The sequence below is a fragment of the Cupressus sempervirens genome, chromosome 9, assembly GCF_028749045.1.
Source record: "Cupressus sempervirens isolate cs-2001-9-10 chromosome 9, ASM2874904v1, whole genome shotgun sequence".
Lineage (NCBI taxonomy): Eukaryota > Viridiplantae > Streptophyta > Pinopsida > Cupressales > Cupressaceae > Cupressus > Cupressus sempervirens.
In genome coordinates, this window is record NC_143126.1 from 319563543 (window position 1) to 319587417 (window position 23875).

General features: G+C 37.5%; 1 protein-coding gene across 1 annotated transcript in view; it reads right to left on the reverse strand.

Moving 5' to 3' along the window:
* The window catches only part of LOC149538658 (vesicle-associated protein 1-2-like), a 182141-nt gene that overhangs the window by 41094 nt on the left and 117172 nt on the right, over nt 1-23875 (reverse strand). Inside the window, exons 5-6 of the mRNA XM_089799987.1 lie at nt 680-847; nt 412-453 (exon numbers count right to left, since the gene is read on the reverse strand). Coding sequence (XP_089656113.1) covers nt 412-453; nt 680-847 — 210 coding nt within the window. The remainder of the gene's footprint in view (nt 1-411; nt 454-679; nt 848-23875) is intronic.

Genomic DNA, 23875 nt, shown 5'->3' on the forward strand with positions numbered 1-23875 from the left:
CGCAAACATCATAATAAAATATAGGAGGATTTTAAAAAGAGATAATGTTCCTATAATTCTTTCTCTGCCATTCTGTAGGAAATTCCTTGATTCTTGATAGGGAAAAGGATGTAGGTCTTCCAGAAGAAGATTACCAGTTGTGTCAAATATTGCATTAACATAAATAAAATTATGTGCTTTGACTGCTGTATACACGACTTAGATTTTTGCATTCTTATAATATAGATCTTCAAATTTTCAAAGCAAAAAAGTGAATTCATTTTCAGATTTCCTACAAGAGAATTCTATTGAAAGCATTGGTGATTAAACTATTCATGACCAAGGGATATATATTTCTTTCCAAACAGACTCAATGTTCATAATGTGGAAATCAACAGAGGGCCTGTTAAATGAAACCCAAAATACACTTACCTCTGTAAGCTTTGCTCTCAGCTCATTGACCTCTTTTGAATTCTGCACCATTAAAATATGTAGCAGACAAAGATGTTAAGATATGACCAGGCAATTACCCAAACAAAAGAGAAAGTAAAAGAAATACAGATACTCTAAAACCTTTATGAATCTACCAATTAGAATCCATATTCATGTGCTAACTGATCATAGACCAAAAGTCTCTGACATTTCCCTAGAGAAGAAGCTACTAATAATTTTCACTATCAAATGCAATAAATAGACTTACTGTATCAGCAAAGAATGTGTTTTGATCGCCATTGTCTAGTGAATATGATGCTTTTGGTGATAACCCTTCTTCTGCTGATTCTAAAACAGGAGAAGGTGGCTGTGGTGGTGGAACAAAGACAGCCCTCAATTTTGTTTCACAAATATCTTTTCCCGGTTCCTTGTTGAACTGTATAGCAAAGAATTTAACATATACTGAGCTGAAGCAAACTGCAAAATTTAACTCTCATTCCTTTTCATTTATTAGAAGCAAAATTTGTATCATCGCGATACCAGAGAGCATTGTTTTTTATCAGTAGGAGGATCATCATCCAATGACTATTATAGCTTTGACATAGAAACAAATGGGATCATCCAATGGCTATTATAGCTTTGACATATAAACAAATGGGACTTTAAAAGTAGAATTGTTGAGCTTTGATATTATAATGCCACCAGAGGAAGTTTATATACCATCTATCCCAAATGCAAAGAAGCAATTTAACATTTAAATTGATATAGAAGTTAAAGCAGACTAAAACAGAGGCTTTCAGACAAAAACAGGAAGCTGTCCACTTTCAGACAATAACAGGAAGCTGTCCTAGAAGACCTGGGAAAGACAAATGTGTTCATTAAAGACCTTATGGGAAAAAATAGAACAAAACCGAGAATATACTTACTATAGACGGAAGATGATCTTTTGATATTAAGGTTGACAAAGAAACCACAAAGGCTCTGATACTTTGACTTCCATATTCTGACAAATGTAGAAGATAATGGGCATTGATACAAGATGACAGAATCCAAATAGTCAAAAAGTGTCTCGTAAAGTAATATAAGAATGGCTCAATCACTTCATTTCAGCACATGATGGAGAACCCTCCCCAAAATGATAAAAATAGAACTGTTCAAAGGTAATCAAAGTCCCAATTTAAAAGCCTTAATAATAAGAGGGTTTAGAAGCTGAATGAAAGCTCTAAGAGATACCAAACATTCAAGTACGATGTGATGAAAAACATGGCTTTCATACCATCATGAGGTAAGATAAAATATTTTAGAGGGTCACTAATATTTAACCCCGGCATATTTAAGAATGGGTCAGCTGACAGAGGACCATGCAAGTATGAAGCTGCTAATGTAGAAGACTGGCCCCAAATGGAAACCATGTGAGCACTGAAAGAATAGACATAAAGGCAAATTTGCATCAGGGTAGTTGTCATTTACTAACATTTAAGAAACACTAATTTCATCGTCCAGAGGAGATATTTGAAGATACGTCCTCTTATTGATACAAAACTAGAAATATTTGGACGCTCAGCCAAAAAAAACACTTAACTGATCAATTCCACTATAACAAAACAAAGATTTCTGTGGAAAAAAAAAGAGATAAGGTTAGTAACTTGTCTGCACAGGTGAACAATTTTTAATTGACATTTCCAATATTTAGGAAGGAAATTTCCAAAATATAATTAGTTACACTTAGCAACAATATACAAGACAGTTGCTGTTTTAGCTGATACTGCTGGATATCAAATCAGAAGAAGATTCAAAAGATAAAGCAACAGAAAGTGGAGTGGTTCCTGGTTCCCTTGATTGTTTGCTCTGGAATTAGTGCAGATTTGTTTTCCGTCGTTTAGTCAGAGGGAAGACATTGATCAGCATTTCAGTTTCACTCACCAATCCTATCTCCCTACTGGAAAATTTGAAAAAGCCACTAAATTGAAGCTCCAGTGGCTTCCTGGATTATCATATGCTGTGCCTTTTTGCATTGTCAGTGAATCCTATGCTGGGGCATCACGAGGTTCTTTTATCCTCATTCAAATTGAAGAATTGTCCATTGCTTGGGTACAATTGTTGACAGTTTCATAGCAATTCCTTAGACCTGGCAAATTACCATTCTCTTGGTGCAATCAGGTAACCATGGTTTGTTGATTTTCCATTTTGTTTTCAGTGTGACCATGGCTTTTTGAATTTTATAAAGTGATACAGACATAAGCAGAATCATTAAGGTTACGATTCGAGCAAAGGGCTGGAAAATAGTAGAGGCAGCACCAACAGGGACAAAGATATCACAACCCAACCATGTAAGCTATGGTTGGGTTGGGATATCTTTGTGGAAGTTAAGCCAAATTGATCAGTTTAAGAGTTTGAGAAACAAGAGAACAGAACCCATTAGAGATTAGTGAAAAAACAGACAGACACCGTAAGTGGCATACATCTGATAGCAGGTGAGTCACTATTTGCATCAGACTCTCTCAGCAATGGTATGACAGCTTGGGATTTCACTACTTTTTTTATCCTTGTCTGAAATAACAGGACTTTTTCTTTTTGGGGGGGGGCGGGGAGGGGGAGGGGGAGGGGGAGGAGGGTGGATGGAGGTGGAAGGGGACACTGTTTCAGAAGACCTTTTGCTGTTGATGGCTACTTGAGAATATGAAATTTTCCTTTTCAAATTTATTCAAGTTCAGACGAACCTTACACTTGCGAATTGCAATCAACAAGTAACAAGAGGTATCAGCACATAATTCATCACACATCTTCACATTTCTCCATTTCAATCATTGAACTTTAACTAATCTTAGAAAAGTAGAAACCATAGAAACCATAGTTGAAAAACTCAGCCTCAACAATAACTTGGCGGGCCCAAATTTTCCAAAATTTTGAAAAACTTGGGACTTGGCAAAAACTCACAGAAAAACTCACCAAAATGCTCGGCAATAACTTGGCGAACATTTGAAAATACATCATTTTAAAAAATAATTCTTAAAAACACACATGTATACTAAATTTGTAGATGAGATAATATAAGATAAATTTATTAATGTTCGATAAAAGTATTAAGATAATATCTTATACTTTCTATAATGGTCAACTACTTGTCTTTAGTCCGTCTTTTAGTCTAGATAGGAATGTTTCCTATTCTGTCTCTTTTGTCTTCAGTCCAGATAGAAATGTTTCCTATCCTGTCTTCAATTTTGTTTCTAATTCCGTCTTCAGTCTACATTGTTTCTTTTAGAAACAACATCCTTGTAATTCTTTATAAGGAGCACATTTGTTCCTCTGTTAATCAATCAATTATCCAGAAATCCGTTAATCTACCAATTCTTGAATCTTGTGACATGGTATCAAAGCCAATACTTGATTCATGATTTCATTCGAAATTATTTGCTCAATTTTTTCGAATCCCGGCTAGGGTTTCTGTTTGGTTAGCAAATCACAATTTTGGAGTTTTCAAGTGCAGGGTTTGCAAATCAAAGGCAGATTTTTCAAGGCGTTTTTCGCAAAACCCTACCTCGGCTCATCTGCAACTCCATGTTTTTTTTTCTTTCAGCACCCGTTTTCTGCAACTCCACATGGCATTTCCGAGTTTTTTTGGCAAATCGCGGGTCTGATTGTTAAAAAATGGATTTATTTTGGTCTACCTTTTTTTGGCTGTCATTTTTAAACGGCTCTGCGTGTTTTCCAGCCCCGTGAGTTTTGTTTTTTGCAAACTCGAACTCCCATACTACCCGGACTTGGATAAACTCGTGATTAGATCAAGAGGTCATTTTTTTTGACGTTTTTGTTAAAAACGGCTTTGCGATTTCCAAAATCCCGTCTCTGCTATTTCATAAATCTGGCACTGTTTTTGGAAGGTCGAATCTGTTTTTTTTGGCAACATCTCAGCCTGTAGTCATGCTTTGGGCAACAGATCAGACATTGTTTTTTTTGACCAAATCCGCCATTTTTTTTTTATTTCCAATCCGACGGCTAGGGTTTTGCCCAAAACCCTAATTTTTGGGGTCGAAATTTTTTTTGCTTGTAGATTCTTGGTGGGTTTTTTGAGAGCTCAACTGGGTTGTCTATTTTTCTAGGTGCCTCGATTTTTGAGCCAGCAGATCCAAAAAATGACAATATTCCTTTTGGGTTTTTCGTCTACTCTTATGGGCACTTGTCATTTTTTCTGGGTCAGCCTCAACATTGCCTCGAACTTCGTGCAAATGGCATCTTTGACTACATCTGATGTTGGAGGGCAGTCTACGATTCAATGGCCACAATTATAATCACTGGAAGCAACGCATGGTAACCATCTTTGAATATCGTCATTTGGATGAGCTTGTTCTAGGCACAAAGACTCATCCGACCTCCAACCAAGCAGAACAGGACAAGTTTGATGATCGCAATCAAGAGGCTGTTATGCTTCTTAAGCTCTCTGTTATCGATGATCAGCTACCGCAGATTCCTTCCGGCATGTTAGCTGCAAAAATCTGGAAATATCTGAAGGATCTGCATGAAACATCTGACAAAAGTTGGGCATCCTTTCTGAAGAATCAATTGTTCTCCATTATGATGGATGAATGTATGTCCTTACAAGGCCATCTGACAAAGATTAAAGACATTCGCAATCAGCGCAAAGCTATTGGTCGAAAAATGGAGGAAGAGGTTATGGTAGTCATCACTCTGAAAAGTCTACCATCATCCTATGAGCACTTCATAGAAACACTCAACATTACGTCAACTAATGTCGATCTGAAGTTTCCAGAATTATGCACCAAACTTCTGCAGCAGGATCGTTGGAAACAACATTTTGGCAGCAGTGCTTCTACAGCCTCCTCAGAGCAAGCATTTGCTGCAAAATCCTTTCAACAAAACATCAGCAACCATCAATCTTCTCAACCTTCCCAGCATCAACCTTTTGCTCAATCCCTGGATGGCTCTACGAAGCAAAATGTACAGTGTAATTACTGTCACAAGTTTGGCCATATGATGTTCGAGTGTCGGAAATGTTTGGCTGTCCAAGCAAGGCAAAATGCTCCCCAGCCAATAGCACAAGTTGTCGATCTTCCTGATCAAGGCGAAACTGCATTTTTTGCCTTCTGAATCTGTTTCTATTTTTCTGGGTTTGTTGATTTTCTCCTCAAAAATCATTTCATGTTGTCTATAATACGCCAGGTTGCGTGAGATTCTGGGTTTTACCATTTTTTCCACAAAAATGAAGTTTTGTAATTGCAATCTATTTTGAGTCATAGCACTCTTCTGGCAAAGCTTCTTGGTTTCAGCATTCTGTAGATCCAGAGAGGGTCTCAATTATCCCAGAATTTTCTGACATCCGTATGTTGACCATTAAGGGAGGGTATTAAGATAATATCTTATGCTTTCTATAATGGTCAACTACTTGTCTTTAGTCCGTATTTTAGTCTAAATAGGAATGTTTCCTATTCTGTCTCTTTTGTCTTCAGTCCAAATAGGAATGTTTCCTATCCTGTTTTCAGTTTTGTTTCTAATTCCATCTTCAGTCTACGTTGTTTCTTTTAGAAACAATGTCCTTGTAATTCTTTATAAGGAACACATTTGTTCCTCTGTTAATCAATCAATCCTCCGGAAATCCGTTAATCTACCAATTCTTGAATCTTGTAACAAAAAGACCACCAAAGGGTCTATGGGACTAAGAGTGTACAACCAAAAAAACAGTTAGCTACTCGAACATGAAACAGTGTTTGGGAAAGAGCAGACAAGAAACAAAGGAGCCTACAATGAGGAGAGGACTAGGGGTCCTTCCTCGGTTGAAAGAAGTCCAGCACCAAAGGGTAAGGTCTAGGGCGAGAAAGGGCCCCAAACCACCACTAGGAGCTGCTAGAGGGGCGACACGGACAAGTAAATCTGCTGCAAGGCCTCATGAATCTAGAGGCACTGGTGGTGGAGGTATAGGGCATTTGCCTCACCCCCGCACACAAAGACAAGGGAGAGAGGAAAGTGGTGATGAGCTGAACTAAGGCCTCTCTTTGGGGGAGTAAGAGCTCCAGAGTGTGGTCACGGAACTGTATAGTCTCCCGAATATAAAGTGCAAGGCACTGCTGATCCATGTAACTGTAGAAGGCCATGAGAGATCTGCACTTTCTGAATAAGTAGTACAATCTCCCTCTGATCTTGTAGTAGGCAGGGCAATGGAAAATGAAATGGGTCTCAATCTAAGCCACAGCCAGGATACACAGACAACAGACCCAGTCGTATCTATCTATGTGGTGATTAGCCTAGATCCAAACTCGATGCGAGCTGACTCAAAACGACCCGAGAGGTGTAAGGCATGGCTCCAATGTGAAGACATGTAGCTCGGGCGTACTATAATACCGTCCTCAATATCAAGGAAATGCTCAACATAAAAGGCCATCTTTGGACGTAACCGCCCAGCCGGATTACTCCAAGTCCTAGTGATCTATTGTCTGTAAATGTCAAGTTTGACATGCCCGTTCAACTCCTGCAATGACGGGAGGAGGTGAGCGGGAGCATCAAGAGAGAACCGAAAGGGTGGGAGCCGGTCAATATTGATCCCAATTGAGCTCAACAATGAAGTAGCCTATGCATACAACAACGGGCTCTACAAGTGGGATCAGAGTCCACAACTACAACAAAGGAACAATAACCCAAGTAAGAGTATTTCACCTAGTCATTTGCAGAATTCACAAAGCCACGAAGACAGTGTAGAAACCAAACCAAGTCAGAAATTGCGCCCAAACTGGAGGGATGAGCCTCGAACTTAGCCAAAATAATACTATGAGGGGTGAATCAATGACATCTGATAATGTACCAGAATCATATGCGCTCAATGGAGACCCAGTCAAAGTAAAGAAGAGGTCCCCAAACAACATAACCATAAGGAACCATCAGTCTGAACAAGGAGTCCAAGAGGGACAACTTGGATGACGTGTCTCGGAAGTGATGTCTAAAGCACCATCCCTCGAGCATAACAAGGAAGCCCATCCCCTTACTAACTCTGGGCTAGATAATAGGTTCCAAACTGAAGCAAAGTCTAGAGAACTTGACCCCGAGTTACATGTAAGAAGAGATCTCAATCTCTTGACCCTAAAAGTAACAGTGCAAATGTGAGGTCTTCAAACAGTTGAAGACCACAACCCAAGTCTTACCCAAGTTCACAGTAAGTTGTTGAATGTCACAAAAGGGAGCCAAGCCATCAAGAAGCCTCTGAAGACTCTCAAGGGAAGAGGACATGAGGATCACATCATCTGTAAAAACGAGAATGGAAATCGAGACCATTTGCAAATAACAACCGTCACTAGAGAGCGAAGAGTCTCCGAGAAAAGCCTCAAGTTCATTAACATATATGTCGAACAAGGTAGGGGAAAGAGGGAAGCCTTGTTTCACCCCAGTAGTGCTCGGGATAGGAGTAGAGAGACCCTCAAGAGTCCTGAAGTTGTTGTTATCAGTTGAAATTACACCCTTGCCAAATTCAACAATAGCTTGACATTTCAAGACTACAATGAAAACACTCCTAAGTTGTGGGTGACCTATAAATGCAGTGAATCTCTGGATAAGGCCGGCTTCAAACTTGCTCACACTTTAAAAAACTTAACTTTCCAAGAAAAGGGAAGAGAGAAAACTTAACTGAGATGCTTAAAACTGGGAAATACATAAAACGTAAAGCTTGAACTGATATTACCCTTAATAAAGATGAACAACTATGAATGACACTTAGTCTCAAATGCGAAGAACAAGAAAATCACAACCTATTATGGACCCCAATGCATAAATATCTGATTAACTAGCCTGAATGATACAGACACTAACAAGGAAAGATGACTTCCACAAACTAGTACTTGAAGTACCTGTATGATAGCTAACAACCTACACAAGAAAGCCACTTGCAGAAAGATAAGGATGTGTGAGACAGAAGCTATGAAACAAAATGTCCTTAAAAAACACTTTGTATTTTTTCCTTATGAATCACGTGACACACTAAACTGCAATAACAAGTAGGATGAACTCTGCAAATGAGATAAGAACTGCAAAATATATTCAATCTTTCACTAAAAATGAGTTACAGACAAATAATGCCAGAAAAAACAAGGATAAAAAATAATCACTCAGTCTCTCCAAGTCACTAGTCAAAACTGAATACAATATGAGTTTAAAACCTCACTAAGTACACATCAAAACAACCCTTGGGTCAGATGCCAAAAAATAGCCATCCAAAAAGGACTTAGAAACCTCCAAAATAATGTCAAATCATTCCCTCAAGCCCACTAAGTCATAACAAGACCTATGACTCATCGTTAACTGTCCCTAAAAGGCTCAAACTAACCATAAAGACTTCTTAATTGACAAGAAAGAATCAAATTTGACCTTAAACCCCTATATTCTCTCCACATGTTCTCAAACTGGGACATAACTCATAAGTCAAACATAATATCCTAACGAACACTAAACTCCACATGTCATGTTTGATCTTTTAATGCATTTGGATATAATAAATGTATTAAATGGTTTATAGATACAATTAAATTATTTGTCTCACAAGATTATAATGCAATAAAACAACAACATAGGAAGGCTACGATATTAAAATTCCCCTCCCCCCCCCCACCCACACGGAAAAAAGATTAACATGGACTTAGCAAAAAAAAAATTTAAAACAAACAAATCCACAATATGCTCGGACTCCAAGATATATGAAATACAATTTGGGGCCATATACATTGGCATCTTGCCTTGGAAATATTTCATTCTTGTCGTGAGGGATTACTGGAAAACGTGAGAGTTGTTAGGGTTGAGATAGCCGCCATGAACGAACCTTGGACATTTTCCCTCTTCCGTTCTGAAGCTCGACATCATGAATGGACATATCTGCCTCTGTTAACACATTTTCTTCTGTCATCTCTTGGCCGATATGAAGTGTTATATGCATGAGTATCTGGGTTTATCACGTTGCCACTAATGGGTTTAACGGCCTCCCTCGCTGTTGATTTTGTCCCTTGCAATGAGGGAAAACTTACAATCTGGTAGCTCAACAAGAATACATGCTTTAGACAAGTGCGGTTCCTGTACATCTCAGTTCATTTTTTACTTTGGGACTATGTGTACAAACTGGTATTTCTTGTGCTATTATATTATGGCTGTAAGGTCTATGATTTCCTTTGATATTTCATTTCATACTTCATGGTTGGAGCTCTTTTATTTCTGGGCTACCGCTAATGACTCAAAGGTGTAATACTTTCATGTTTGTGTAAATAGTGGCTTCTACTTGCAAGGTTTTATGATTCAATCCTTCCATTTCTTGAAAAACCCCGAAATGGGTTCTCTACACTTTTATAAAAAGTGAGATTTTCTCTTCCTGTGAAAGATCTCTTAAAAAAAGCATTTTTGGGTTGCACTATTTGAACACATGGTGCTAGGCACCATAGAAAATAATGGACATATGTCTACATTTACTCTTGCTTCTCTTCTCACTTTAACTTATACATGTTGCATACCCATGCAAATCTGGAGATTTTGCTTACAGTGTTTCCTTTCTCAGTTATTTTAATCACTCTCAAGGCATTTGTTCATGCTTTTATGCACAGATTTGGAACTTATTCCAACTTTAGGCCGCCATGGAAAGCTTAAATGCTTTGCCGTGTTTTTTTGGAAATGTTGGAGTTTTTAAAGATTTTTTATTGTGATTTTCCATTTGATGCAGCCCAAACACAACTTTTGGGCATATTCTTGTTAATTCCTAGCATAATCTCCAGATATATCTCAAAAATATTTTGCGAGTTTTAACATGCTTAAACTTTCCTATCATGACATTTGATTAGAACTTGTATTTTTCACAAAGTCTGTATGTACCTCTTTTCCTTGATCAAACTTGGAATGAGATTTTTTGTTTGGTGTTAAGTCAAGCATATCATTTTCAATTTGAGGCCCGGAAGTTTTCTTGTCATGTATGAACAAGTTGTAGTCCCTTCCATATGATCTCAAATCCAGGTCCTCTTCCTTTTAAGACAGGGTTCTTACCATCTGGCTAGGAAATTGTTTCTATTTGACCCCACGAATTCCCTCTACTATGTATTTTTCTTGGTAAATATTGCTCCTCTGGCATATCCTGCCTAAGGGTTTCTTCGTCTTGTATCTCATAAAAGTTTTCTATTGCTTCTACATTCTGATTTTTCACCCTTGAACATGGTTGTCATTCTAAAACTGTCTATTGTTCCTTGCTTAATCACTTGGCTATCATTTATAATGCATATGAAGAAAAGAAAAAACATGTGGTTTTCTTTCCTCTGCATAGCTGAAATGATAGATGAATCTAATCAAATCTGATCCTTTTGTTCTATTGAGATGCTTGTATACCTATGACTTTAAAAGATGCACTGCTCTTCATTAATTCTCTATTTGTTACTATGGATGCACTTCCTTTCCAAGCTGATTTCCAAGCAAAAATGGACTTATAACTATTTGGCAAAAAGATATTGTAGCTAACTGTAAGGTTTCAAATTAATGTAAATGTGGCCCTTAAACAATTAGAAAATACTATGCTCTTTTCTCTCATTGATATAACTTGTTGTAGCACTCTTTTTTGTTCAAGAATAAAAGGTTTCATAAATGAATACATCCTTTTGATATCCTTACTGCACTTTTGATCAGCTCCGATGGTCCAACCTCTTATAAGCACACTGGGCTCAATAACCCTTGTGGGAGCCTACAGTTATATCCACATACTTATTAAGAGATTGGATGTTGCACAGGAAACAAACATGTTAAAAAAAAAATTCAGGATCTTAAGATTTTTGGATGTAAATGCATATGCAAGGTAGGAGGGTGAGTTTGTTGGCCATTGCTTAGATTGTTTTAATCTATTTCATCTTTGCACTTGCAGGATTTGGAGCGGGGCCATGGAAAAGCACGTCAACGGAAGCGAGCGCGTGGACAACCAGCAACAAGCCAGTCATTTCAGGCAATGGCTGGCACCTATGAACCCCTCTGCTTTTCTGTTCTTTCTTTTGGCATTTGTATTTATATGTAAAAATCAAGTGCTGATTTATTTTTCTTTACTGGTCAGTTTCACGGCCTGTGTGGAACACTATGGACATTTAATAAATAAAAATTACATTTTCAAAAAAGCTTATGATACTTGTTTTACATTTTCTCTTTCGTAATGCTTTTCGTCACAAAATGTAATTTATAGGCATAGAATACCAAGTGTTTGATAATAAATCATTTCAGCGGTACGACCTTCCTATTTGGGCTGGTAGGTCAAATAGATAACAAATTGGCGACCTCTACAGAGTGTCTACCTACTAGACATAGAAGAAAAGTAGCCTTAACACTTCCATTGGGCTAGGAGTCACGTCAAACATGCAAGCATGTGTGATTGTGTCTCTCAGAATGTTGGTATATGTATGATTGGTGATGATGAGATAGGCTCCCTTTCATCATTAGGAGTTGTATTTATAGTAGTAGGTTGATTAAACAATGGCGCATGCTTGCATGTATGAGACACATCAACAGAAAAGTAGATCAAAAAGGTAGAGCAATGCTAGATGTGTGTAAGTAGCTTAGCCAAGTATTCACATGTGTATGTATGCTTCATTGAGATCATTCACATCATCAAAACACAACATTTAAAGGGGTATATGTATGCATTTGAATATGCAGTTAGGATATTTGCATACATGTAGGATTGCCCTATCTTTTGCCCCTAAAAGAAAAAATAACAAATTCTGCAGCATCATAGAACCTTAAACAACAAAAACTGACCAAAAACACAAAGGCTCATGTATGCACAAGTATGTCAACCCACTAGCCATGTTTGTATATATGAGTCATTTAAAGAAATTGACCATTATTCATGTGTCGCTTGATGGATTGTATGTATGAATGTGCCTAGTTGGTTAGGATGTTTGCGTGTATGTGAGACTACCCAAAGTTTTCAGCTCCTCAAAAAACTTTAAGATTTTATTGAAAACAAAAATAGTAGGAAAACCTAGGAAAACTAGAGTATAACAAAACTTAGGGAAAACAAAACCACCCAAAACGTAGTGCAATAGCACCTTATTGAAAACTAAAAGAACAACTGTACAAGAACTCAAACCTCAAAACAGCGCTTGAGGTGGATTCCATTTACTAGAATTAGTAGCACGTCACTCACCATATTAGACAGCTCGAACGCATTATGCTCTTTACATTGGGTGATGATAAATGGACTGCTCCCGAAGTTATCAAGCTTCATATGCTTGCACGGCTTGCTTTTTAACACATCCCACTTCAACACATCTCCTTCAATACAATTCTTAGGAGTAGTTTTCTTATCAAAAACCCTCTTAGTTTAAAGTTGATGATATTCCAATGTTTCCATAGCCCTCCTTCTAGATTCCTCTAATTCCATCAGTTCTACATACCTTACAGTCATAGGATCTTCTCCCTCAAACATTTGTAGCTGATGCACAATATCCAAAGCTAGAAGTTCAACAGATAGTGATAACCGGGCTTCCTTCCCGTAGACCAGCATGTAAGGAGAATCACCTATGGACCTTTTAGGAATTATACGATCTGCCCACAATGTAGCCTTTAAATGAGAATACCAAACTCGTTGATTATCTTCCATTATTCATTTGATAATCCTTATTAGATTCTTGTTAGTGCTTTCAGCCAAACTGTTCCCTTAAGGGTAGTAGTTTGAAGACGTACTTAGGTAGATACCATTTTTAACAGCCCATTCTGTTATTTTCAAACCAACAAAAGCCAAGGCATTATCTAATATCATTGATTCCAGTACACCAAACCTGGTAATTATATCTTCATAAAAACTCAAAATAGATAATTCAATTGCATCCTTCAAAGCAATAGCCTCAGTCCACCCAGTAATCTGTTGCCGTGAGTACCCATCTATGTCCAACACTGGAAGGCGGGTTGATTGGTCCTATGAAATCCAATCCCCATTTTATGAAAGGCTGATCAACTTGAAGTGGCTATAAGGGCATGGCTGGAAGCTTCTCCTTACCTGCAAATAGTGCACACTTTAGACACTTTTTACACCATGCATAGTAATCTTTAAACAAATCTGGCCAATAGTGACCAACACGCATGATTTTCCATGTTTTAGTCCTAGGTGCAAAATGACCTCCCGAGTCCCCGTCATGAATTTCTCTAAGCACTCTTTCTACTTGATCAGAACCAATATACCATTGATATCCTTTTTGAAAAACACATCATTCAATAAGATATAAGGAATAGATTGTAGACAAAAATATCTTCGCTTAGCTCTGTCTAAATGTAGTGAGCATTCACAAGTCCTCAAATAATGGATCATGTCATGCACCCAATCTTCATTTCTTTGCAGTTCAGCAGCCTGCACACCATCACTGTTGAACAAAACAGCAATTGTAACTTCATCTTTTTCACCGCTTGGGCCTGCTGCCATTTCCTAACATAGTCCTTTATCTCTTATCAGTTTTGTGACATTGATATCCACATCAAACTCCATAACTTTAGTAATCCATCCAACCTATTTGTCATTCAAATCCTTGCTCAGCAAAAACTCCTTTACACTAGGATGAGTTACCAAAATGTGTACTTTATTGGCAGCAATCACAGGCTTAAATTTTTTCAAACTACGCACTACTGCAAGCACGTGTTTCTCAACAAATGTATATCTAGTTTCATAGTCAGCTAGAGATTGACTGAAAAAAGCTATGGGTTGTTCATAGTTATTGTTGTTCTTCTGTACTAGCATTGCAGAAATGTTATCAATGCTGCCAAAAGCATACAAAATGAAGTCTTTGGTAAAATATTTGGACTGACAAGCATTGGCGAGGTTGATAATGCCTCCTTGATAGCTTGAAAACTATCATTTCCCTCCTTAGTCCATTTGAATTCTATATTCTTCCTTAGCATTGTTACTAATGGTTGTTACAACCTCGCCATATTTGGAATCAATCTTCTAATAAAATTCATCCTACCCAAAATCTCTGCAAACCTTTCTTGTGGTTAGGTAGCGACAGTTCTAGGATAGCTTGCACCTTCTCAAGATCAATAGTGACTCCTGCCTTGGACACAATGTGTCCCAGCAGCTTACCCTCATGCATTATGAAAATGCTCTTTTTCGGATTGAGGGAGATACCAAATTATTTGCATCTTTCAAAAACTTGCCTTAAATGATGCAAATGTTCAGTTGTAGTTTTACTATAAATTGTCACATCATCAAGATAAACCAATAGAAAATTATAAATGAGACCTTGAAATGTGTGCTTCATGGCTTTCTGAAATGTTGCACCAATGTTAGACAGCCCAAAAGGCATCTGTTTGTATGCCATAGTACCCCATTTTGTTGTGAAGGTTGTCTTAAATTGATCAAGGGAAAACCTTGCAAAACCAGCAACCAACTAAAGAATTTGTGTGATGCTCTATTGAGATCACGGAAATCTACATACAGTCTGATCTCACCATTCTCTCTCCTCACTGGTACTAGATTTGATATCCAGGACGTGTGTTTGATGGGAAAGGTGATCCCTCCCTCAATGAGCTTGGTTAATTCCTCGATCATTAGCGGTTCCAATCTTGGATTTATAGGCCCTTTTTTCTGCCTTGCAGGTTTGGAATTTGAGTCCAAATCAATAGTATGTTCCACTATACTTGGATCAAAACCCTTCAAATCAGAATACTGCCAAGCAAAAACCTCTAAAAATTCCTGACATAACTCTTTAAATTGTTGTTTTTCTTTAGCTGAAAAAACTTTCCCAACCTTCAGAAATTTGTCTTATGTTACTTCCAGCACTTCTAAATGATCATCCTTTACCTGTATTTCAACTTTTCCCTTCCTCGGCTGATCATCACTGTTAAAATTGGACTCTAATGCAACTAGACCTTTTGGAACCTTGTTATTTTTGAGCTGAATGATCTGATCATCATATTGTTGTTTAATCTTATTCTGATTTGTAACAGTAAAATGTTCTTCCTCCAACAAGAATGTTAGAATTCGCTCATCACTATCAAAAACCTGCCAGTTGACATCATTATCAGCGATAGATGGTCGAATAATTAGTTTCACATGCTCTCGTACCTTCTCTCTTTTAATATCTTCCACTGGATCAAATTGAGCTCCAATAGTAGCTAGTCGATCTACGTGTTTATTCTGATTTCTAGGAATTGAAATAGCATTGAAGGCATTGAAACCTTCAATCAATTCCCATACCCTATTCCTGTAGCATTTTAGAGCATGGTTTTTTGCAACACTCAGGCCTTTAACCTGGTTTTCCACTAACTCACTATCTCCATAAACTTTCAAAAGGTTGATACCACATTTTCTTGCCTATTCAAGAGCAACTATTAATCCTTCATACTCAGATATATTATTCATACAAGAAAAAGCAAAACGGAAAGCTGAGTAATACTTTTCCCCTAAAGGTGATATAAGCATGGCCCCTCCTCTAGAACCATTTTTACTATGAGAGCCATCAAAGTACATTTCCCACAACTCATTATGTTGATGTTACAACTCTTCATTCCCCTTTTCCAAGTTTGGAATCACTACATCCAACTCATGAATGACATAATTCCCCATGCCAATCTCAACAACCATATCGGAAGGGTTGTCAATAACATTTTCTCCTGCCCATTCTCATAACAAAATATCAAGAATACTGCCATCCTCATAACTGTCATGAACAACAATAGCTGGATTGTTTATGACAGCGTGATTCACTATTGTTGCTTCTGAAATTACATTGACTGCAGTAGGAGAATAAGGTTCTATATGATCTTTGGCCAACCTTTCTAACTTAATAGTGACTTTTGTTCCATATCGGGTCCTAAACAACATGTGAGACCAATTGGCAGACAGATAACCACCTATTTTGGCTGTGAAATCTCTTGAAAGACACGTGGCAAAGTACGCAGGTAAATCAATTACGCAAATATCTTAGGGAACAGCAAAATTAGGGCAAGCGTGAAGTATAAGGTCTAACCCCTTAATGATCCCTAATGTATTGACTGTTGTTCCGTCTAACTGGACAACACCTTTCTCTAAATGTTGATACTTGAGTCCTAATTTATCAGCTATTTCTTTGGGCATAACAGAACTGCAAGCACCACTATCTACCATGCAGTTGTGGACTAGTTTATTACCCACAATTAATGTTAAATAGAAAGGAAGAGGCTTAGGGTCTTTAGATACCTCGTTGCTTGACACATTGTTTCTATCCTGCGGATGATTTGTAAGCACACCACCTCTTACTGTTGTTGCAGATTCACTCTCGCCTTTTAGTCCTTCCAAAGTGACTTGTAACATGTCTTTCTACCCTAGAATTGCCAGTGTGTCCCATACTAACATATTCACATTCAGCTTCTTCATACTATCCACAATATTGAATGGTGCAATAGGATTTTCCTTCTGATGAATTTTTCCCACATCACGATCAGCTTGTACATGAGGTTGTCCTTTTGACACAACGGGTGGCTTCTTTTGTAGCACATGTATTTGTGCAGTGGATGATTGTGCAACTATTTTACCTTTATCATTTGCTTTAGTTGTTGCTTGTGTTGCGTCGACTACTTTATCAGCTACATTATTGAGCTTAAAAGCTCTCTTTTTTGGTTCTAGTGTAAACAACAGTTCATCCATATTCACACTACAAAACTCCTCCCCTTGCAAGTTTAGAAGCCCAGTCTCATTTGGAGGTTGATTCTGATGTGGAACAGCATCATCATGTGGTGTACCTTGTTGAGCCATTGGCACACTCTGAACCATCAATGCTTGGTTGATCAAATCGTTTGAGCATGTACTTTGATTATGTGGCTGATTGCATGGAAAACACCACTCATAATCAACAGCAAGGTTGTTTTGAGCAGGAACTATATCCTTGGAAGTACTAACTACGACAGGATTATATGGTTAACATGGCCTTGAATTTACATTCTACCTATTCCCTTGATATCCACCTTGGTAATTTTGTTTGTAACCTTGATATCCACCTTGATTCTACTGTTGGAGGTTATTATTTGGGTGGTAAGGCCTTGCATTTTGAAATTATTGCTTCTTGATATTTGTCAACTCATTACCAAACATTTGTAGAATACCTTTGATCTCTTGTAAATCGTTTGGTTGGGCTGACACGCCACTTGCAAATACTATTTGCTGAGAATGCGGAGCTAGTAGTGCTGGTAATGGCGGTATCATTGCCAACAGAACCTCTTGTAGTGGTACAATGTGCTATACAACTAGTGCCACAAGAAAAATGGGCATTGGTGGCCTTGGAGCTATTTGACCAGCTTGTATCAAATTATTTTCTTCTCTAATAGCTAGCTAGTAAGCTGCAGGTAATGTATCGCCACCTAGTGTTTGGATCATAACAGCAATACTGCTATTAAAGGCTCTCAAATAATATAAGAATGCATGTTCAGCTGTACGCCTCACTGTTGCAAGAACCCTTTCCCAAGTCTTCTGAAATCTGAAATTAAAATCAGAGACTTGTTCATGTGGTGCTCTCTGAATAGTGGCCAGTTGTTGAACCAGCGACAAATGATCAAAATTGTCCTTGAAAAAGTCGCATAATGCTCCACCAAGTTGGTCCCAATTTGCTATTGACCTTGCAGCCAATCTTCTATACCATTCCAAGGCCTTTCCTTTGAAAGATGCAACCAATAGTCTCATGGCAACATTGTCTTGCGTAATATGGTGCAAGGCACACAGGTTTGCAACATCTTGAATGTGCTCAATGGAAGTAACTTGGTCTTTCCCTAAAAAAAAGGCAAGCTTTTAAGGGCAGTCACTAGTACATCATCATGTTGGGTCAAATTCAAGGGGCTTCCTTGATTGAATGCAGCAAAAGCTCTAGCCATTTGAGCTGGTAAAGTTCTCCTTCTTGGTATTTGGATTTGAACAGCTGAACTACTTGTTACAGTATTAGCTCTTGCGGCAGGAGGTGTTGACCTTGCTCTTCTTGTATAAACAAGAGTTTCTTGGACCTTCTCAAATGCCCTTTATCCTCTTATGTGGGGAGACAACTCTCTATACTGAAAGTTCTCTGATCTTCTTGTATGTCTTATGATAAAAACCTAACAGCATTGACTCCTCTAATTCTTCACCAATGGAGTCGCCAACTGTGCTGATGAAAACCTCTAAAAGGTCTAATTTTCAAAGGTTTGAACAATAAAAACCAACAAAAACGGAAACTTCAAAAAAAAATGTTTCCTCGACAATCCTGTCGGGCGTGCCAAAAATTGTTATCACTTGAAATTACACCCTTGCCAAATTCAACAATAACTTGACATTTCAAGATAACAATAGAAACACTCCTAAGATGTGGGTGACCTATAAATGGAGTGAATCTCTGGATAAGGTCGGCTCCTAACTTGCCCACACTTCAAAAAACTTAATTGAGATTCTAAAAACTAGGAAATACATAAACGTAAAGCTTGAACTGATATTAACCTTAACAAAGATGAACAACTATGAATGATAGTCTCAAATGCGAAGAAAAAGAGAATCACAACCTATTATGGACCCCAATGCATAAATATCTCATTAACTGGCCTGAATGATACAAACACTAACAAGGAAAGATGACTTTCACAAACTAATACTTGAAACACCTGTATGACACAACTAAGGCACAAGAAAGCCATGTGCACAAAGATGAGGATGTGTGAGACAAAAGCCATGAAACAAAATGTCCTTAAAAAACACTTTGTAATTTTTCCTTATCAATCACGTGACACACTAAACTGCAATAACAAGTAGGATGAAGAACTCTACAGATGAGATAAGACCTACAAAATATATTCAATCTTTCAGTAAAAACGAGTTCAGACAAATAATGCCAAAAAAAACAAGGATAAAAAATAATCACTCAGTCTCAGAACTGAACACAATATGAGTTCAAAAACTCATTAAGTACACATCAAAACAACCCTTGGGTTGAATACCAAAAAATAGCCACCCAAAAAAAACTCAGAAACCTCCAAAATAATGTCAAATCGATCCCTTAAGCCCACCAAGTCATAACAAGACCTATGACTCATTGTTAATTGTCCCTAAAAGGCTCAAACTAACCATAAAGACTTCTTAACTAACAAGAAAGAATCAAATTCGACCCTTACACCCCTATATTGTCTCCACATGTTCTCAAATTGAGACATAACTCACAAGTCAAACATAATATCCTAAGAAACACTAAACTCCACATGTCATGTTTGATCTTTTAATGTATTTGGAAATAACAAATGTATTAAATGGTTTATAAACACCATTAAATAATTTGTCTCACAAGATTGTAAATGCAATAAAACAATGACATAGGAAGACTAGGATATAAAAATTCCCTCCCACGACAAAATGATTAACATGGACTTAGCAATTTTTAAAAAAAAACAAAAAAAAAATCCACAATATGCTCGAACTCCAAGATATATGAAATACAATTTGGGGCCATATACATTGGCATCTTGCCTTGGAAATATTTCATTCTTGTCGTGAGGGTTTGCTGGAAAACGTGAGAGCTTCTGTTAGGGTTGAGATAGCCGCCAAATGTTGGAAAGGGTGAAAAGGTGGGACTAGGGAGGTGGGGTGAGATGGACAGGGGGTTAGCCAGGGATATTGTAGAGAGTGGAGGTATGGGTGGTGAGGGAGCGGAGATCAAGGGTGGAGGGCAAGGGAGAGGCAGCAAGGGAACAAAGTGCACCAAAAGAGCTTGGGGTTGAGGGAAAGCGTAGCACACAGGGAACGACACTCGGCAGCAATGAACATTTGTTTCTTGGAGAAAAGAAAACGTTGGTATGAGTGACGCATGTCAGTGAAGTGAGCTGAGCGAGGAACAAAAGGTGAGTGCAAGTGGCAGTAGAAGGACTTAGTGTCATCATCAAGCCAATGGTTCATAGGGAAAGTGTTACGGTGTAATGAACAACAATGGGGGCAATGGGGGATGGAAAGGAGAGCCAACTCCCATATTGCAACGGCCAATAAGTCAAACAAGGAGAAAACCTTGTTGGACTCAGAGAAACCACCATGGAGGAGGAGTCGATAGAGATGGAAGGCGAATAGGTCATTGTCACTCTCAAGGAAGCGGAAGCAAGCAAGGGTATTGGCCACCATAGACAAGGGGTGGGAGAGGGAAGCAAAAGGCAGGGGAAGGACCGAAGCGCAAGGCTAAGGAGAGAAAGATCAGCAAAGGGAAGGCAAGACATACTGAAGCGACGAATGGAAGGAATAAAGGAAGCACAAGTGATGGCGTAGTCCACAACACTTACACCCCCACAGTGCGGCCAACAAGTGAACAACTCAGAACCATGGAAGCAAGAGAGGCCATTCAGAATCACCAGGTTGGACGATTCACAAAGCTGGAGGAGGTGACGACCATAAATAGAGACTGGACCAGCACTGTTATCAAAGGTGTGTTGAAGCCCCAAGCCTGTGGGATTTGTCTTAGAAGTACAAGTCCAATCAAAGCTACAATCATGCATAGGAGTCTGCAAATATTTGGTTTGTGCAATAAAATCACCTAAAATGATTTGGTCACAAATTTAGAGATGCACACGTACAAATCCAAGAAACGGACTAGTGGTTCCCAAAACCACAGATTGGAATCCTGCGAGTGTTGCCAACTTGATGCTAGGATATCCAATTAGTTATGGCCAATGTCACAAGATAAATCAATTTGATCTTCTGCACTTTTGGCTCTACAAGGCCAAGGTGGGTGCACTTGATCGTGAACAAAACACTTAGGTCCAAGATACTTATAGTAGATCAATTTGAATATGAATACAAAAAAATTTCCTTAATGGCAAGAACTGTAGAAAACTTGCAATTTGCACAATAATGCGGAAATTGCTAAAATAATGTTGACTTTGTAACTTCAATGATGACTTCAAAAAGTATAAGCTTCAAACTTGTAGATTCTAAATTGAAAACAAAATAAATAATTATATAAATGTGAGATTATTTAAAATAAAGAATTATTATAAATTATTGAAATAAATGAATATATTCAATTTTCAAAGGAAAGATATGAAATAATTGCTAGCATATAGATTATGAATCATGAGCAATATAAAGACAAGTGCCAAAATTTATAGGGCAATAGAGTCAGTATTACAACTCTATAAAATTCTATGCACTTCAACTATAAACAATTTAGTAATCAAGACGTGATAGATCAAATATACATATGCAATTTCAAACTAGTCTGGATTGCGCTTTAACTCCTATAGTATGGAGACAAACTAGACACAAATACGGAAACAATTAAATATTTCACTATATCTATGATAATCGAGTTTAAAATGCTATAAATGATCAAATCCACTTATCTGATATTTAAATTGCTTACAGATTTTTAAGATGTTTATAAAGGACAAAACTATATAATATTTTCGACTATAAAGCTTTGTGCAAATAAATAAAATAAATATTTCTTATTGGTTATGCTAGAGATGGAAATACAATGAAGACACCTAATGATCAATCCACTGCAATCCAGTTCCAAAATCACATATAAATATTTACTCTACAATCCAATATCCACTAGCTTTGTTCAATCATTCAATCTTTGCCAATTAAGAATTTGGTATTATAAATCAGTATAAAGTATTTGCAAGTAAGAGAGTTGTATGAATTGTAAGTGTTGTCTCCTTCATTTGATTTACATTTCCTATTTAAATGTGAAGAGGTATGAACCAAACAATTGTCTCTATGAAAATTCATATTTTAAACAACACGCCTCTTCACCATAATAAGTCATTAACATATGTGTAATTTAGAAATTTTACTTCTAAATAATTATCGTCGTTGCCAAGCTATTCACATTTTTGCCGCCAAATGCTTCTGGATGTTAACATGGTGGATGTATCCTAACAGGGTATTGTAGGTTGGATAAGAGCGGAGCCATTATATAAACGGTCGCAATTCATTCCCTCTCATCAATATACCGGTTCTCAAGTATGTGAGCTTGTGTTACTGCGTATGTATTTGCTTGTGTCCAACATAAAAACTTTTGCTTCCATATTCTATTAAGGGATCGTAAACCGAAAAGCACCAGACTCTAGAAAACAATTATTGAACAAACCATTGATGATGACTTATATTTGCATGAGAAAGAAACATAGCCATTCATCAGCACAACCATCTCATAGATGAATTCCGCCATGATATCTTTCTATCCCCTCCATCAAATTCCATTCATAACTGAAACTCCGAATTCAATGAACATCATTCTGTACAATATCCAGGTATCGTGTTCTGGAACTAATATTTTTGTCCACAAAAAGACATGCGAACTCTTATTTCATCAGCAGGTCCTGATAGCGATGTTTGCATTGAGAAATATTTGGCTTGCAATACACTGGAGTCTCCTATGTCGTCTGTTTCCTGTATTTGTTCTCCAAATTCGCTGGAATTGGTTCATCCTTATATTCCTTCGCATGATGGTTCTTAAACCTGCAATCAAATACAAAGTAACAGATAAAGAATGTCCCTTGCTCCAACGGCTTAGTGAAATACGAGCACAAAAATCCCCATTATTGTGGGTGAAAGGCAAAACAAGCATCACGTCAAAACACCAAAATCCCCTGAATAAACCATTCTCCAACATCTAAGACTCGTGCTTTTTGAATTATCGTACCAATGATTTCTATGACATGAGTGATGAAAATAAATGAATACCATAAGAGATGCTATAGAAAAATGTTTAGAGGACCATAACATAACGGCACTCCATGCTATTTTATCACCATCGCTACAAGGCCAATAGTATCTTGGTGAACTTTAAAATTATGTGCAATATCTTCTATACTTGGTGATGTTAAATATATATACAGATCTTTATAGAGGAAAACAGAGATCCTTATATGTATCAATTTGATAATTGTAAGACTGTCGAATATATTGTTTTAGATTTAGAATATATATTATGACTGTTAATTGACCAAGTTATCCAAGAACTTAATTGTATTTAATCTGATTTGTTCCTGAGACTGCTGGTAGTCGATAATGCCCTGGTTATTGATTATTTCCTACAGCAGTCATCGACGATGGCTATATACTTATGATGAGAGTCAATGTCCACGGAGGGACATGACTCTCCCATGGCATATGCCACAAGGACTCATGGCCCTCCATGGCTTGACTCTTCACAACTCATAATCACCGAATGGTGACTTTACAAAATAAATTCGATAACCAATATCATTTCAATATTAAATTGAATTTACCATATATGTATCTTAAGGAGATTAATATAAATATATATATTTAAGTATATATATACATATATTACTTCACAAGTGCATATAAATAATAATATCAAAACAATATATTTTGAACCTATCAATTTGAAAGAGACTAAAATCTTAACACTCCCTCTTAGACAAATAGAGGATTGAGAGTGCAAACTTAAGACTGCACAAAAACAATTGAGGATAACAAGATCTTCTGTCTTACCTCAATTTTAACACAACAGTTATCACAACCTCTAAC